This window comes from Kwoniella mangroviensis (genome assembly GCF_000507465.2).
Source record: "Kwoniella mangroviensis CBS 8507 chromosome 1 map unlocalized Ctg01, whole genome shotgun sequence".
NCBI lineage: Eukaryota > Fungi > Basidiomycota > Tremellomycetes > Tremellales > Cryptococcaceae > Kwoniella > Kwoniella mangrovensis.
Window position 1 is genome coordinate 2,908,186 of NW_027062533.1, and position 15,536 is coordinate 2,923,721.

At 45.1% G+C, this 15,536-nt stretch overlaps 9 protein-coding genes across 9 annotated transcripts; 3 read left to right on the forward strand and 6 right to left on the reverse strand.

The window, feature by feature from the left end:
• Window positions 1-598: 598 nt before the first annotated feature.
• Window positions 599-1,531, reverse strand: I203_101077 (uncharacterized protein; the record flags this gene model as incomplete). Its single annotated transcript, XM_019146034.1, has 3 exons — window positions 599-642; window positions 716-793; window positions 835-1,531. The coding sequence occupies 3 exons, from the start codon at window positions 1,529-1,531 to the stop codon at window positions 599-601; spliced, it is 819 nt and encodes a 272-aa protein (XP_019004593.1).
• Window positions 1,532-1,603: 72 nt separating this feature from the next.
• On the reverse strand, window positions 1,604-2,578 carry I203_101078 (uncharacterized protein; the record flags this gene model as incomplete). Its single annotated transcript, XM_019146035.1, has 1 exon — window positions 1,604-2,578. One exon carries the CDS (start codon window positions 2,576-2,578, stop codon window positions 1,604-1,606), a length of 975 nt encoding a protein of 324 aa, XP_019004594.1.
• A 968-nt stretch (window positions 2,579-3,546) lies between these two features.
• Window positions 3,547-5,694, forward strand: I203_101079 (uncharacterized protein; the record flags this gene model as incomplete). Its single annotated transcript, XM_019146036.1, has 3 exons — window positions 3,547-5,455; window positions 5,525-5,566; window positions 5,648-5,694. 3 exons carry the CDS (start codon window positions 3,547-3,549, stop codon window positions 5,692-5,694), a joined length of 1,998 nt encoding a protein of 665 aa, XP_019004595.1.
• A 386-nt stretch (window positions 5,695-6,080) lies between these two features.
• I203_101080 (translation initiation factor eIF-1A) lies at window positions 6,081-6,899 on the reverse strand (the record flags this gene model as incomplete). The annotated part of the gene is made up of 4 exons (XM_065516804.1): window positions 6,081-6,305; window positions 6,555-6,737; window positions 6,813-6,824; window positions 6,891-6,899. The coding sequence occupies 4 exons, from the start codon at window positions 6,897-6,899 to the stop codon at window positions 6,081-6,083; spliced, it is 429 nt and encodes a 142-aa protein (XP_065373622.1).
• A 504-nt stretch (window positions 6,900-7,403) lies between these two features.
• I203_101081 (uncharacterized protein) lies at window positions 7,404-9,161 on the forward strand (the record flags this gene model as incomplete). The annotated part of the gene is made up of 4 exons (XM_019146038.1): window positions 7,404-8,337; window positions 8,426-8,474; window positions 8,575-8,962; window positions 9,045-9,161. 4 exons carry the CDS (start codon window positions 7,404-7,406, stop codon window positions 9,159-9,161), a joined length of 1,488 nt encoding a protein of 495 aa, XP_019004597.1.
• A 527-nt stretch (window positions 9,162-9,688) lies between these two features.
• Window positions 9,689-11,978, forward strand: I203_101082 (uncharacterized protein; the record flags this gene model as incomplete). Its single annotated transcript, XM_019146039.1, has 6 exons — window positions 9,689-9,870; window positions 9,921-10,059; window positions 10,150-10,210; window positions 10,320-10,572; window positions 10,637-11,238; window positions 11,533-11,978. The coding sequence occupies 6 exons, from the start codon at window positions 9,689-9,691 to the stop codon at window positions 11,976-11,978; spliced, it is 1,683 nt and encodes a 560-aa protein (XP_019004598.1).
• Window positions 11,979-12,198: 220 nt separating this feature from the next.
• I203_101083 (uncharacterized protein) lies at window positions 12,199-13,322 on the reverse strand (the record flags this gene model as incomplete). Its single annotated transcript, XM_019146040.1, has 7 exons — window positions 12,199-12,304; window positions 12,404-12,447; window positions 12,573-12,804; window positions 12,912-12,984; window positions 13,064-13,140; window positions 13,213-13,233; window positions 13,291-13,322. The coding sequence occupies 7 exons, from the start codon at window positions 13,320-13,322 to the stop codon at window positions 12,199-12,201; spliced, it is 585 nt and encodes a 194-aa protein (XP_019004599.1).
• A 406-nt stretch (window positions 13,323-13,728) lies between these two features.
• On the reverse strand, window positions 13,729-14,398 carry I203_101084 (uncharacterized protein; the record flags this gene model as incomplete). Its single annotated transcript, XM_065516805.1, has 2 exons — window positions 13,729-13,877; window positions 14,113-14,398. The coding sequence occupies 2 exons, from the start codon at window positions 14,396-14,398 to the stop codon at window positions 13,729-13,731; spliced, it is 435 nt and encodes a 144-aa protein (XP_065373623.1).
• Window positions 14,399-14,969: 571 nt separating this feature from the next.
• Window positions 14,970-15,281, reverse strand: I203_101085 (uncharacterized protein; the record flags this gene model as incomplete). The annotated part of the gene is made up of 1 exon (XM_065516806.1): window positions 14,970-15,281. One exon carries the CDS (start codon window positions 15,279-15,281, stop codon window positions 14,970-14,972), a length of 312 nt encoding a protein of 103 aa, XP_065373624.1.
• Window positions 15,282-15,536: the final 255 nt, after the last annotated feature.

Genomic DNA, 15,536 nt, shown 5'->3' on the forward strand with positions numbered 1-15,536 from the left:
CTGGCACTACACTAAAAATGGACTGAAGCGCCTCGTTTATATATCAGACACCAGGCATTGGAGGAACAGAAGGCGATATACCCTATGGGGCTTCTACATAAAGGACAACAACAACAAAAGATCCTCTGCTTTCGTACCTTCAGTTATTCGGGGAGCTATCGCTACCCCGGTGTTCAACGGTTGACTTCGATGCTCAACCCTTCAAGCCTCGACCAATGGATGACGTCGATATAATGCAGGATTTCTGCTTCACCTTTCAATTGTGCGCCTGAGCGGCGAATGGAGCAGATTATGCGTTGCGCTCGACAACGAAAAGTCGAACTCCCATGTCGAACGTGCGAGTTTGATTGATGGCTGCTGCACAGGAAGAGAGCCGAAGACCTTTGGATTGCTGCCTCTTGTGACGGAAACAATGGGGGAAAAACAATGCTCAGGTGGTATATTGTACAGTTCAAAGGCACCCTTCTCCATCCGGTGGTACTGCGAAGGACACACTATTTCCTCAACGACCAGAAATTCCCACAGGAGACTTTGGAATAGACGGAATGACATGAACAGCAAACATGCACTGCTATTCAACGTATCTTACCGGGCTGTACTATTTAGAGGGCGGTCCTTGTAAAACTTGAGCATAAGTACGATCTGACCCACGGAGCAAAGAGGATACAATGACATCCGTAAAGCTGACACTTTCGGACAATTCGTTAAAACTCACCAGGGAGAGTATTGGACTTCATCTCTTCTATAGCAGCTGAGACACCAGTAGCATCATCCGGTACATATTGATCAGAGTCTGTAGGTAACTATAGGGATGATAGAGGGGAGATGACTTACCCGAGCTGCCTTGAGGTTTTGCATTTTCTTCACCCTCGCTTTCATGTTCCTCCCCTTCTGGGTCTGCCCCTGATACTAGCTCCGGAATGATGGCTTCAAACTCGGACCATAGAGTCTTCTCACCATGTGAAGTTTCGGCGTATTTGCTAAATGAATCTTGGTACTGCTGTTTGGAGGCAGCAAGATAACAATTTCCAGAAGCCATAGTGTCCGTGACTACAGTCCCTGTCAAGCGAGGCTTTCCTGATCTGCCTGTGGTCTTGGCAGCGCCCTGAATCAGCTCTTTCGTGGGGACACCTGAGATATCACTCAGCATGAGCAGATTATAGTTCGCCTTGTCCAAGAAAGCGCGAGCGGCTGATCGTACCGTATTGACGGTGTATGACGCATCCCGATTGATTGAGTCCAGCAACTGAGCTCTTTGAGCTTGGATCTCCCTGGCCATTGATCGGGGAGCAACTTGAGAGATGGTTTCCGCCTTCTTCATGAGCACAATATGATCTAGTTCAGTTCTTTTGATTGATCGCCACAACTCCTTAGCCTTGCTGTCCTTCTCGCCACTGGATTTTAGTATACTCATCATGTGGTCGTACTTTTCGCTGGGCAGGGTAAGACGTTGAAGCTCGGGGGCGTATACTAGTCTTCGACCGTGTTCGGTGACTTGAGTGTCCTGCCATTTGGAATGTTCCCATTGCATGTCTGAGACCGTGTCATTCACATATTGCATCAAAGCATGGGCATACGGCGGATCCTCCCTTAGGTTGAGCTCTCATCGATTCTCATTCAACCAGCCCGTCAAATCGTCTAGACAGCTTTGTTGTAGCACAGAGTTCTCTCCAACGGAGTTGTCCTTCTTGGCTTGCCTGTGTCTGAATGCTGCCTTCCGATTTCTTCTGTCCTTGTAGACTGAGATTTCATGTTCATCTCTGATGGATTCTGATGTTGCCCGCACCTCTTTGAATGAGGCTGATGATAGTAGATTGGGCTTCCTAAGATCTCCTAATCGATGTCCAAAAAATAGCGGTTCCCCAGCTGCAAGTGTATAATCCAGGTTGTCTTGGATCGAGCTTTGAACCTTGTCTTTGACACCGGGGTTATCGTAGTTTCCCAGTGCCTCTATCTTCTGGTTGAGCTGGGAGATCAACTCATAGGTCATGCCGCGACCGAGATCAGACAGAACTTGCTCTGCGGATCTGCACCCTGCCGTCGCTCTATCTATGAGTTTCCAAACCTTGGCGTCGGTCTTGCTCTTGAGATTAGCAAAACCTTCTTCGATCTCGGCCAAACAGGAAATGGCGGCCTTATTGAACAGGTAGCTAGAAACTCTCTCCACGCTCTTGGATCGGATTGTAGCCAGCTCGGTTGCGACGGTCTCGAGATCCTGTGAGCCCAACAGGCCATCTGCGCTCTCGGTCAAGTTTCGTCCATCAGTATCGGGATGAAGATCGGCAGCCACTTTGCCAACGGTTTCCAACCTTTCGACGTATTCCTTGATTCTCGGTTTATATACTTTCTTCATATTGAATTCTGACGGAAGTGGGATACTTTGGGCATGGTGAACGGTCATTTGATCAATCTCATCACTTGTCAAGAGTATCTGATGCTCTCTTGAAGCTTTGAGTAGCCTTTCGTATTCGATATTGGCCATGTCACGAAGTCCTCCTCGCATTGCCGTCAGGATATCGGGAGGGACGCCGCTCACAATATCCGCCCGAGTCGTTGGGGTTTGATTGCTTGTAGACATGTCCTGAATTTAGGATCAGTCAGGTATGTGAACACCGGTGAGAGGTATTGATCTGAAGGATTAGGCGGAGCTGTATGGTTCCGAAAAGCTACAATGCTTGTTGAGGACCTGAAAACAGAGGATGTCCGTTGTAAAAATCCCACGAACTTATATGTGCAGTAAGGGGAAGTGTCCTGGATGCCTTCGAGCGTCAGAACGATGACATACCTCTCTTAACTTCTATGACAATGGATGAACACCTTCGGACGAAAAGGGAGGCTCGAAGACCGAGGATGCATCGCTCAGGACAAACGCAAACATCTTCAGAGTCCACTACAGTATCGGGTGCAGTTTTCACGATACTTTGTGGGCTCTTTTGTAGTGAGATGAGCCGAGTTACTTTGAGGAGGCCTGTCATCACACATACATGACCCTGCGCTACCAAGCAAGCCGTTTTCTTGTGTAACGAGGGATCTGTAGGCTCCTTCATTCATGGATACACGCCATGGGAATCATGTTGCCCTCTGAATTGCACAGCAGGGTATCAAAACTATAATATTGCCTAGAAGCCTGATGATCAGCGATGTACAGTAAAACTGAAGACTGAGCAAGGTGATATCAAAGCTCAATGAAGAGTAACGGTTGGGCCTACGAATTTGGCGCATCCGAGTGTGATGCAGAGTGTGATACAGTCGCTTCAGGGGATGGAGTCTCGTCAAAGGATCTTGATTGATGGACCTTTGATCTAATTTGATGTCATGATTCTTACCGGACCGCTGTCCCAAGAAGTTTGGAACCTCAACGGACATTAAAAATTGCCACCCCCACCAAGTTACAGTAGAATATTACTTCTGTCGTACCTTACAGCACACTCCTCACATTATCACTATTTCGCTTAATTCTCTGATTGTTCTCTGAACCACCCTGGTGACGAACGCTATACTTAAATCTAAGTAAAGTACATCCAGCAGGAAGCTACCCATCCCAACATGTCTGTGTTCAAAAAAGAATTTTACGATGACGAGTCTATAGAGCTCCCCGCAGATCTGGAAGAACGATTTTCGGAAGTACAAAAAGGTCATGCTGCCTTGACCTCTGAGGCATTAAGAGGATCCCAGGATGCCCAGAATGCTATTGATGATGCCATCCAAAACGGAGTTGTATCCCTGCACAACAGAGATAGGTTAACCTATGACGGGAACAGACTGTTGAGAGGTATGATGAACAACTTCCTGGGCCTGGTTTATGTTGGCAGTAAGGATTCGGCCAAACTGACAGAAGGTCAGATGAACAATGTGAAGACCAATCTCGAGATCATTGAAAACAAAATGCAAAGCAAGTCAGAAAGATGGAGATCCTTCTTCGAGGACACCGAAAATCCATTGGTAGAGCTTGAGATTGGGACGAAGCCTTTACTGGAAAGTCTCAAAGGTGATGGTAACTCTCGTAAGAAGCCAGCGGAGTTGACAGCTTGCTGGGCTATCAAGCATACTATCGATGATTTACTGTCTGATCTGGAAGTCAGGAGGTCTATGAGCGAATTCTTAAGCAGATCGAATGCTCAGCAGTTGGAAATGGGGCAAACCCTTAGAAGACTCACGACGAGGCCTTTGAGGAGTTTAAAGAAACTAAATTCATTAGAACGTGCTATGGAAATGATGACGGATTGGAAAGAAGACTACGCTCGATATCTCCGAGCCTCTCAGGCTATTGGCAATACTCTCAACGGATTGTACCCTAAACTCTCAGAGGAAGAGATTCAGAAGGGTCGATCTTTTGCTGACGAGTTCCGTCAAGGGTCTCAGGAATTTGTCGAAAACCTGGAACATGAACACCTCATGGGAATATGTGGATACCGAGAGTTACCTCTCGAACTGGTCAACAAATATGGTGATGATGAGGAAACTGACGAGAAAGTTAGAGCCGCGGACGATCAAGTTGTCACTATCTTACGGGCGACCCGACTGGACGATCTAAGGTCTTTCGACAAGAAATTGAAGATCGGTTGGGCGAATGATGAGGACACTGCCAAGAATGATGACGATACAGACGATGAAGATACGACGAGGAGAAAGACCGGCGAATCGCCAGTCGTGCGTGTCTTACCTTGTCGTGAGGGTACACCCGCTGTGGTGTTCTTAGCGGAGGATTTGGGAAAGAGAGCGAGAAAAATGAACTATACCTTGAACATCACAGATAACCCGAGTCGATGTATTTCTGACATGAAGATCCTGATCCAGGAAGGTACGGCAGTGGCTCAATCAGCCACAAAGCAATGTAACTCCTTCATATGTTCCGACCGTTCACTGAAAAGCGTTTTACCTAAGAACGAATACCGGAGTCTGGATGAACTGCAGGGAGCTGTCTCTTTGCTGGGAACAAGATCAAAGAAGAAATCTGGATTGAAGCTGGTTCATCATGAACTCAAAGACATGTATAACCAGTTGTCGGAGACTGTGTCATCATGCAGAACGGAAATCATTGATAACACTGAAAGATTAATATCGGAAGCTGAAGCCGGAGCGAGATATATCGAAGAGAGTAATCTCACAGAGATGTATCCAAATGATCGATTAGTGAACCTAGCTGAAGAAGCATTTTCAGCAAAATCTAAATTGGATTTGAATCATCTTTACAGACTTAAGAGCATGATCTCAGGGAACGTGCTTGATTCGGAAGGTAAACCTCTACCTCACATGTCGAGAAAGACGAGGTTCAGTCTGCAACGAAAATATGATAGTTACAAGAAGGTCATGAGCAAAACTCCGTTCAAAGATGTACAAAGCATTTCCGACCTCGAGTTCACCCTTGAAGAAATGGGTGATTGGCAAGAGAATGACGAAGCAAATTTGACTTCGGCTTTGCACGAGTTGACAGTATCCGAGGATCAAGAGGAAGGTGAGCTGTCGATTTCCTGCGTTGGATATGATCAGCTCATTGAGGTCTTAATTTGCTTTCTCATGATAGGTGCTGACACTGCGGAGAGCTCGGACGACCGACCAAAGAAATGTAAGTCCCCACCAATTCGAAGTCTACCCATTAATGTTCGACATGTTTCGATGACTGACTGGAAACTTCTTCCACTTCCAGATACAAGCTGGGCAGCCATGCTGAGAGAATCGACGACTAGAAGTTAGCCTACCGATGACCTGCGTTACGACTCAGCCCATATAACATCGGTCTCTGAATCTTTCAGCATGCGTATCCTCAAGAGCTTTCCGTACTATCCATCATTAGATGTATAATTTCATACACGACACAAATTCTCTTTGCATGCATTCGATATCTCTGTGGGAGCCAGCGTGAATACAATGAAATGAGATAGCAGATACATGCACGAACGATGCGTTGCGTTGCGGGTATACATGATATCGGTAAGAGGAGATATGAAACGAAAGAGGAGTAAGGGGATTTCGAGATTTTTGGTTTCTGCGAGAGAAGTAAAATTTCGACGAGAAAACGTACGATTAGCAAACGCGTCTTATATACAAAGGCAGGGCTGATCGGGGAGAGTGACTTTGTCTCAGTACTCACAGATATCATCAATATCAGCTTCCTCGAATTCGATACCTTCCTCTTCTTCCTCTGAACCAGCTTCTGCATTTTCGACCAAGGTGAAATCTTTCAATTCTCCATAGGTCTTCAAATTACGCGCTTCGTCGGCGGTGTATTTGTGGATAACATCCGCTCGGTCGTCTTGGAAGTCACGTAAGGAGAGAAGGATGATGTCGCCTACTACGATCCATACCTACAGGTTGTGGGATGAAGGATTATTGAAAAATCATGGAATATTGTAATGTGAGCGAGATAGAGCGAGTTGACGGTAGTAAGTTGTGGTGCAAGGTGGAAATTATATCAGGTCATCAGCATTCCGTCCCTCTGGTAGTGGCAAATCAATATCCTAGACTTTGATAATAGCTCGAATCGTTCATAAAACGATGATGGTCATGATATTCAACGAATATGATCAGAATCAGAATAGAATCGCCCAACTCACCTTTTTCCTCATCTGACCTCTGATCTGAGCCAATCGCGTCTCACCATCAAGACATTTGGCTTCCAATCGACCGTTACCCAACATCTTGACCACTTGAGCGTACTCTTGTCCATCTTCTTTGAAGATCAATTCTCGCTTATTTTCACCATCTTCTTTCTTTCCCCTTCGGTTGTTCTTACCGCCCTGTAGGAGTGGGAGTGAGTAAGACGATCAGCTATACAGTCACACATCTTGGTTTGACAGCTGGGTATCGCATACCTTTCCCTTATTCTGTACGTCATTAGACACATACGAGTTAGCATCCTCCTCATTAGGGGAAAGCATCTGTTGACTCACCTTAGGCATTATGAGCTGATTGTCTGATTGGTTGTGGATGAAAGACTGTTCGACTGGCTGGTAATCACTCTATCTATAGTGATACTCGATGAATATGTATGTGTATATAGTGATTATAAACCACCTTTTATGACCCAAGAAAAGATCCATTTAATCGAAGGACAAAGAAAAGATAGAAAGAGTGAAATCCAATCCACGAGGCGAGGATTTTCAGACCGGGCATGCCTATATTCGCCACTCTGCTTGAAGACGCGTGCCTGATCCTGACACCTCTGGGAGGTACTCGAGTATGATGCACGGGAGCCGGATCCCATCAACGAATCTTGTATCTCGGTTTTCAATCCTTGTTCTTTCATACGAATATATACATATCGATACTTGGGAAGCTTAGTCACCTATCCTCACCCATCAACCCCTCCCCGACTCTGCATCATCTTCATTCCAGTCACCTGTAATTGCCCGATACTCAGAGATAAGAGGTGAAATTTTGGACAGTCTTACACATAACAGAGGATGAGACCTCCACTTCGTTCAACTCGAAGTCCACGATCACCCCCTGCTTCGCCAAATTCCGAATCACGACCCAAACCCACCTTGGCCGACGTGGCCATCGCGCCGCGTCGTAGATTCCGGGACGGTAGTTCAAGTTCTAGAGGAAGATCATCAAGGGGTAATTCGGTGGTATCTTCAACATCTAGTAGAGCAAGTTCAACCACAAGTAGACCTGCCGGCAGTGGCACTGGGAGTGGAAGGGTGTTGGATAATATCAGAAGAAGAGGTAGTCGCGATATGCCTAATCAGATAGAACGAAGTGGAAGTTTGCCTTCTAACGTCACGGTCTATAGTGAATCCGATGGAGGAAGTTTTGTACCTAGCAATTCGAATTCCACTTCAAGGGAAAGTAGTCTCACCCCTCCACCAGCAACCGAACCTCAAACATCAACGACTCGTCATCTTTCCAATTCCTCTTCACCTAATGATACTCGACATCAAAGTCAATATCAACGAAAACCTCCTGGATATAACCAATCGATATTAGACGTGATGGACCAATACCAGTCGCAATCCCAGAATACTCTTTCTTTACCAAATGGTGATAATGCTTCCAGTCGATCGCGGCATATGCCTCCCAGCTCTTCTTCCTCCTCCTCATCCGAATCGAGCGATGGTAGAAGGTACACAACGGAAGAGAAAGGAAAAGGAAGAGCGATCGTCCCTGCTACTACACCTATAGAAATCCAATCATCCCCTGAAGAATCCGATGACCCCCAGAGAGACAATTCAATACAATTGATAGACTCGTCGCCTCAGAAGAAAAGAAGAAGAAGGAGTGATTCAGATGTAATTGTCGACTCGGTAAAAACCGATTCTAACGATAGGAGTAAAGGTGTTCGAGGGGAAGAAGAGAAAGAGGTGGACGAGGATGATACGTTGGCTGGCGGTTACAGTGGGTGTCTATCAGCATATCCTTTAGCTGCCTATCATTCATGCATGAGATGGTATGGATCATTGACCTTGTCTGATGCTGTGTTTAGCTTGTCCTGTTTGTTTCTGTCCTCCTTCGCAGGCTGTGATGACACCTTGGTAAGCATCAATGTCGTTTTCCTATCTCATACTTCAGATAGACACTTTCCACCATGACAACATTCCTTTTCCACAATGTTAACGTTACACTTTGATCCAGCGGCCACATCCTTTGCGCTCAGTGCCTTCATTCATCTCTCCTCGCCGCTATCGGCCGTAATCCCAACCCATATCCCGATCCAATGCTGAACCGTCCCGCAGGAAGAGGTAGGAACCATCACACCAATCGTAATCCTCAACGAACGGTATCTATGCATGGTATGACTGGGGGACCGACCAAATGGACTAAAGATCTCTTGATCGATTTCTGGTTATACCATTTAACTCAAGAATGCGAGAAGTCCCTGAAAGACGCCCAGATACCACAAGAAGAGTGGGAAGGGATCAAAGCGGTTCAAATCCCCGGTGCGGACGAGGTGAAAGTGGAACAGAGGTTAAAATGTCTGTGGAGGGTGGATGAGAGTTGGGTGGTTGAAGGAGAATGTCCTGTGAGTATGGTTTCGTATATGTCATGACCATCCGATACATCGTAGATGAACAATTAACTGATCGACGAATCCTATCCAATAGGTCTGTCGAAACCCTTTACCTGGTGGATATGGTCCTTATGGGACTGGTATAGGCGGTATTATACCCCTGCAAGCTAGACTATCCAGTACCGTCACCGGTCCAAAGAGGAAAAGGTAGAACTTTACTAGCTGGTGTCACTGTTTCGAGTAGCCATTTCACGACATCATCCAAGCTCATATGTCATACCTGTCGTGATATCATGCCCTGTCATGGTATCTTCTCCATATCATTCAATATGTTGTCTGTAAATTATGAATTGTATATATCTGCATGCAATATAGCAGCCATGAACATTCGATAGAAGAAGCATGAAGGGGAGGACGGAGGGACGGACATGTCCGATCGATTCGGGATCGGATCTTGACTGCTGTCGTGACCATCCGGATCTTCGTGAGGGACAAAAAAATAAATACCCATAATCTACTCGACGACCTGTCTTGGGATTGAGCTATATGTCTTCTAATCCTTCAGACGCTCTCTCGTGAGACCTACGAGAGACATTGATGGCTGTACCACAAATCAACTTACTCGCTCATAGATATCCTTGGATGACAATCTCGCTATTCGTACTATCCTTATCTCTACTTTTGTATTCGCCTTTATCCACATCATCAATCTTGCAGCCTTTCGACTCAATCATCAAAATGACCATTGCCCCCTCACCATCTCTACCGACCACACGAGTGGGAATGATCGGTGCAGGAGCATCAGGATTATCTCAAATACAACAACTCCTCGAAATTTGGGATCAGCATAAAGATGTCAGGGGTAAGACTAAGTTGGAAATAGTGGGTTTCGAGAGCAAGAGCGATGTAGGGGGTGTATGGTGAGTTTGACTGTGAAGGGGCATGTGTGCTTACGTCTGTTATGACATAGGCTGACGGACGATCAACCCAAACCTAATATTCGAACCCACCTCACATCGAAAGAAAACAACGAAGAGACGTACTCATACCCTCCGAAAGGCACGAATCCATCTCCGATGTATCAAGGACTAAGGACGAACTTACCTCATGTAAGTGTATACCATATTGTCTGGAACATATTTTTTCCTCAAAACGTGTTTCGTTCCACCGTGGAACTGGCTGACTATCAAGCGGAGTAGGATCTAATGTCATTTAGAGGATATCCATTTCCTGAGGATACGCCTCTATTCCCCAAACAAGGTAAGTCAATCAATTTCACATACCATGACACTTGACTCTCATTCCCACTCTCACTCATATCCTTCTTTCAATGCTAAATATGGTTAATTGTGGTGTGTTTTGAATAAAGAGCTAGTCGAACAGTATCTCCAATCTTACACTGAGCACTATAACCTTCGGAAACATATTCGATTTTCAACTAGAGTCGAACGGGTTTATCTTACCCCGCAGCAAGACCAGAATGGCAGTAGTGATAAAAAACGATGGACGATTGAGAGCAATAATCTACATTCCGATGAGAGAAAGTCAGAACAATTCGATTATGTGGTTGTTTCGAATGGACATTATTCTGATGGTTGGATACCTCCCATCAAGGGGTTGAGGTGAGTAGGACCCAGTTATTTCAACCGCTATAACTGATTTTCAAATCCTTGATCACATTCATAGTACGTTCCCAGGCCAAATTATCCACTCAAGATTCTTCCACCGCGCTTCCGACTATATCGGCAAGACGGTCCTCGTCGTCGGATCATTCGCTTCAGGAGGTGATATCTCGAGGTTATTAGCTTCTGAAAACATCAACAAATTCTCTCCATCTGGAGAACCCCTAAATGGCTTTTCCAAAGAAGAATACCTAAAAGTATACGTATCTACTTCTGGATACACTCAGTATTCAGCTACCGAGGGTCCATGGGCAGAATACATTCAGCACGTCCCATTGATCTCCCATCTTACACCTCCGGATGAAAGCCAATCGCATACTAAGGGGACGATACATCTGGAAGAGGATGAGCAAGGTGAGAAGAGGGAATTGGACGATGTGGATGTAATCATTTTTGCTACGGGATACAATTTCCTCTTCCCTTTCTTCAAAATAACGGATGAACCGTGGGATAAGACGAGGTTAAGTGAGGGAAACGTAAAGAGTGAAGAGAGGCAAAAGGGAGATGGATGGGAAGAAAATGGGATCAAAGGACAGGGTGTAGATGGTTTAGACGAGTTGCTGTTGTTCTTAAAAGGAGATAGGACGATAAGTTTCCCGACATTGTGTGAGTGCAATTTTCTTTACAAGACCAGATAAGATGGAATCATCTTGGAATTCACATCTACCAATCAAAGGTTCAGTCAAGGATGTCTTCTGTGAACAATTGAAACTGTGATTCTCCCCCGAAACCAACTTCCATACGACTCCTACTCCAGCTACAATCGTACGATCTGAGAACTGATGTAGTATCATCCTTTCGACATCTTGCTTTACTTCTGATTGCATTTCTGTCCAATCTCGTTTCATCACTATTCAATGAAGCTATAAAATCTATCTAACACAATATCTCACTTCGCAGCTTATCAGAACGTACCCTTCCCTTTGACACAAGTTCAATCCCGATTCACAGCCTATTTATGGGCAGGTCTCCTAGAATTACCTGAACAGATAACATTACCTCCAAATCCATCCAATCCATACTCATCATCCCAGCAAGAAATCAAGGACGACAAAGCAGCAGATTCATTCAATACCTCTTCATCCTCCTCACAAGACAAAGGCTCAGTCGACCCCCCTCAACCCACAGCGGAACCTAAGAAACCTCGAAAAGTCTTACAGCGCATCAGGCACTTGGTATTTGGTGCACCATACGAATGGACATACTCTGAATTCCTCATGGACTTCATGACGCAATCTGATCAAAAGCACGGGGTAGAGACGGAAGATCATTGGAAGAAGATCGAAGGGTGGAGAAGAGATAGGAGGGCTGATACGAGTCTGAGAAAGAGGATGTTAGGGTATTAGACCCTAGAATATAGACTAGATAAAAGCATGATCAATGATATTGGATCTTGTATGACGTGGTGGTCGGATAGATGGACTTGATGGATCGCATTCCATTTGCGGAATATAATCTTGGACCAAGATACGATATGTGTCAATAATAGATATAGATGTACAACATCAGATGAGCAACCTTTCCATCCTTCTTTGTTCTTTCGTTTTCTCCAAGTGATATGATGGATTAATCCTCCCTGTCCAAAAAAGCAGCTCCTTTATCGTTCTCTATCTTTCGGGTGAAATTGGTATACCATTGTTGGAAGACTGATAGCGGTATGGGTGTCTCTGGGCTGAATACAGCGTGCACAGATTATCAGCATTTGCAGAACATGATGCACGGTACACGGGAAAGCGGGAGAGGTGCCTTGGGTATATGAGCGAGTACTCACGTTAACTTGATTTCACCACCGAAGGAATGGAGGTAATTGAACAGCTATAATAGATGAGGATCGTCAGCTGCGCTATTATTGACGTATAGCCAATAGACCCTCGAACCTAAGTTCGAATTTGCACTCGTCTTCATAGATAATATGAGAATAATACAGCATAACAACTCACATTTTTCACAACTTTCTCTGCTACTTTCCCAACTTCCACCTTTTTGACCAATTCTCCTCCTTTTCCCGCGCCTGCTCCTTCACCAGCTATCTGAGCAGCTATGTGTTCCAGCTGAGCTAACGGAGCAATCTCTATACCCAGTTGAGCGGGTGGAGAAGGTTGGTTGAGAGGTGCGTTGGGAGGGAGGTGAGGCCGCAGTCGGTATATTGCCGATGGTTTGGTGTTGGTTAGGCTATGAGGAAGTGATGAAGATATCAGCAATTTTCGCTACCAAATGGTACAAACATGAAAGTGATCGTCGTAAAATTGAGTACAAGAGGAGAACATGAGCAAACTCACACTCCTAATGGTATATACTCTTTACCCGGCCATGCGAAATGTACAGAAGCGCCATAACCTTCGGGGAATGGTACTGAATTGGCCCATCGAAATCAGCTACATATTACAAACGATCATGGTTCAGATCATGAAAGAGCTGACTAGGTACTTACTTGTGCCTAGCAAGAATACGGTCAAGTGGTTTATCTCGTATGGCTGTTCCAAGGGGAAAACGAAATGGGTCTCGTCGCTGTGATCCGGCAGATGAGTAGGAGACCGTTTGGAGAGATGAGCACTATGTTTGTAGGATGAGAATACGTACATCTGCTGCAAGTTTGTCTGACTATGTACATGGATTAGCTGATATGTCGGATAGATCATGCGGGAGGGATGAACTCACACCAATCTACCTGCTACTATTGCGCCGAACATGTTGAAGCAGACACAAACCTACTCTGGCGATTGAGTGAACTCAAAGGATCGAATATCAAGACGAGATTAATGTGTATATTGATGTGTGCGCAAACGCAGAGGTGATCAAGGATACAGGATAGCGGGGAAAGTTGAAGAAAGTTGTGGATCACCCCACACACTTGACTACTTGTCAACATTATTGAGAGCGGCACGTGCGCCTAGACAGGAGACGCGACTGCTTTCGTAGTACCTGCATATACAGAACAAATGTATACCGCAGATAGGATGATTCTATGTACGTATCAGCTGTCAGCATAGCGTTTGGGCGAGGTCGTTCATCTGATTCTTCTCAATCTATCCCTGGAAGACACCAAGGACACACTGGCAACTCTCCAGACTGAGCCAAAGCATCTATATAGACTCGTTACCCCGCTTCTCTCTCAGCACATTCACCTGGACGAAGATATTTTTCTGATCCTATCGGACTCGCTTCAAACGGACATCGACCCCAATCAAGTTCACTTCCTCTTGCAGCCCAAGCCGATTTCCAGTTCACCCATTCCGGGTTCATATCTGGCACCGTTAGACTAGCCGCTCAACCATTATTATGGTCATATACCGTAGTGGGAATCCTCCCTGATCCATCTTTGGGAACGAGACTCCATGGTCACGATCATTCCATTCTCACCATTTCACTCAATACCTATAATACGAAACTTGGATATCTTATGATCATATTCGATCTACACGATTCCTTTAACACTGATATCTTTTTTGTAGAATTACGAAAGATCATGAGAGTACTCACCTCCGCAAGCTTCACAAACAGGCTGTTGATCCGCTGCTCTTCCTATGTACCACTTAACATTCTTTGCCTTTTCTAGATTTTGTCGACTGACTTTACCCTGATTCTCCTTCTCTTGTAATTGCCTTTTATATTCCTTCCTGAACGCTCTCACATCATCTTTGCCCATTGAATCATCTGTTATTCCTTCTACAATCGACATGTCCGAAACGGTTTCTTCTAAAAGATATTGATTGGTCATCTTACTCAAAAGATTACTTTGAGCTTCTTCCTCGTAAAATTTAGGCATCCACCTCGATGCTTATAGTTAACCCTATCAGAATACCTGCAGTACTTATCACAAGGTATGACTTCCCCCAAAGAGATCCTCACTTTTTCTAAAGTATCAACTGCGATTAGAAGACTGCTTAGTAGGTTTGCATCGATATTGTGATAATTGACAACTTTAGGTTTCAATTCAATCAGAGCGAAATTGATAATCGGTGTGACGTTTTCGTATTCCCTTCCATTATCTACACACATATCATCTTCAAGCTCATCTACGTCATTTTGATCATACTCGTTCCACCTCATACATAGATTACTAGGCTCACATAATCTCATAACGTTCATAAGAGTTTTTTCTGATGGACTATGTCGCGGTGACAATTCGTAGCAGACCTCAATAACGTTGGGAAATAACCTTTGATTACCCCAATTCTGGAGTAATCTTGCGTATGCCAGGAGATCATCGTACCTGCTTTGGTAGTAGGTCAAACCATCCATGTCGATCGTAAGACGTTGAGTGTATGATAAATTCTGTCGAATCCTTAACACTCGTGGTGATTCTGGATCGGGATCGTTGGTGGTGTAGCTTCCTTCTAAAATCTGATGAGCTGCAAAATCGGTAAGGGGGTAGGCGGGGAGGTCGTGAGGAGACCAAATTGGTTTGTGGGGAGATCCCTGAACAGACTACTCAGTCTGCTAAGAGCCTCACTGGTAAGGTAGATATGTCTGTAAATGTCGGCAGTGACGAGCTGATACATTCGCTTGGAGACTACTTGAAGGGTTCGATGAGTGACTGCATCTTCATTCCAAATCACGTAGTGGGATATATGCAAGAGGAGTTCATCGCGTAACATCCCTTTTGAAGCGACCCGGGGTTTATTTGCATGAACATGGGAGGTTGACATGTTGGATGTAGTTGGTGGGGCTGGTCAATTCTTTCAGTCTTTCCCAAGGAAGGATGTAATTGGTTGAAAGTCTTTGACCAAGAGTATACAGTATTGCCGTACACCTACAGTAGATGTTTTACACCTATGACACAGATCCATGGATCAAGAGGGAAAGGAAACGTACGTCTGCCTATGTCATTAATTTGGCTGTATGGGAAGCGGACATCCCATGTACATCCCTACCTCACACAGTGCGCAATTTTGGTATGTAAG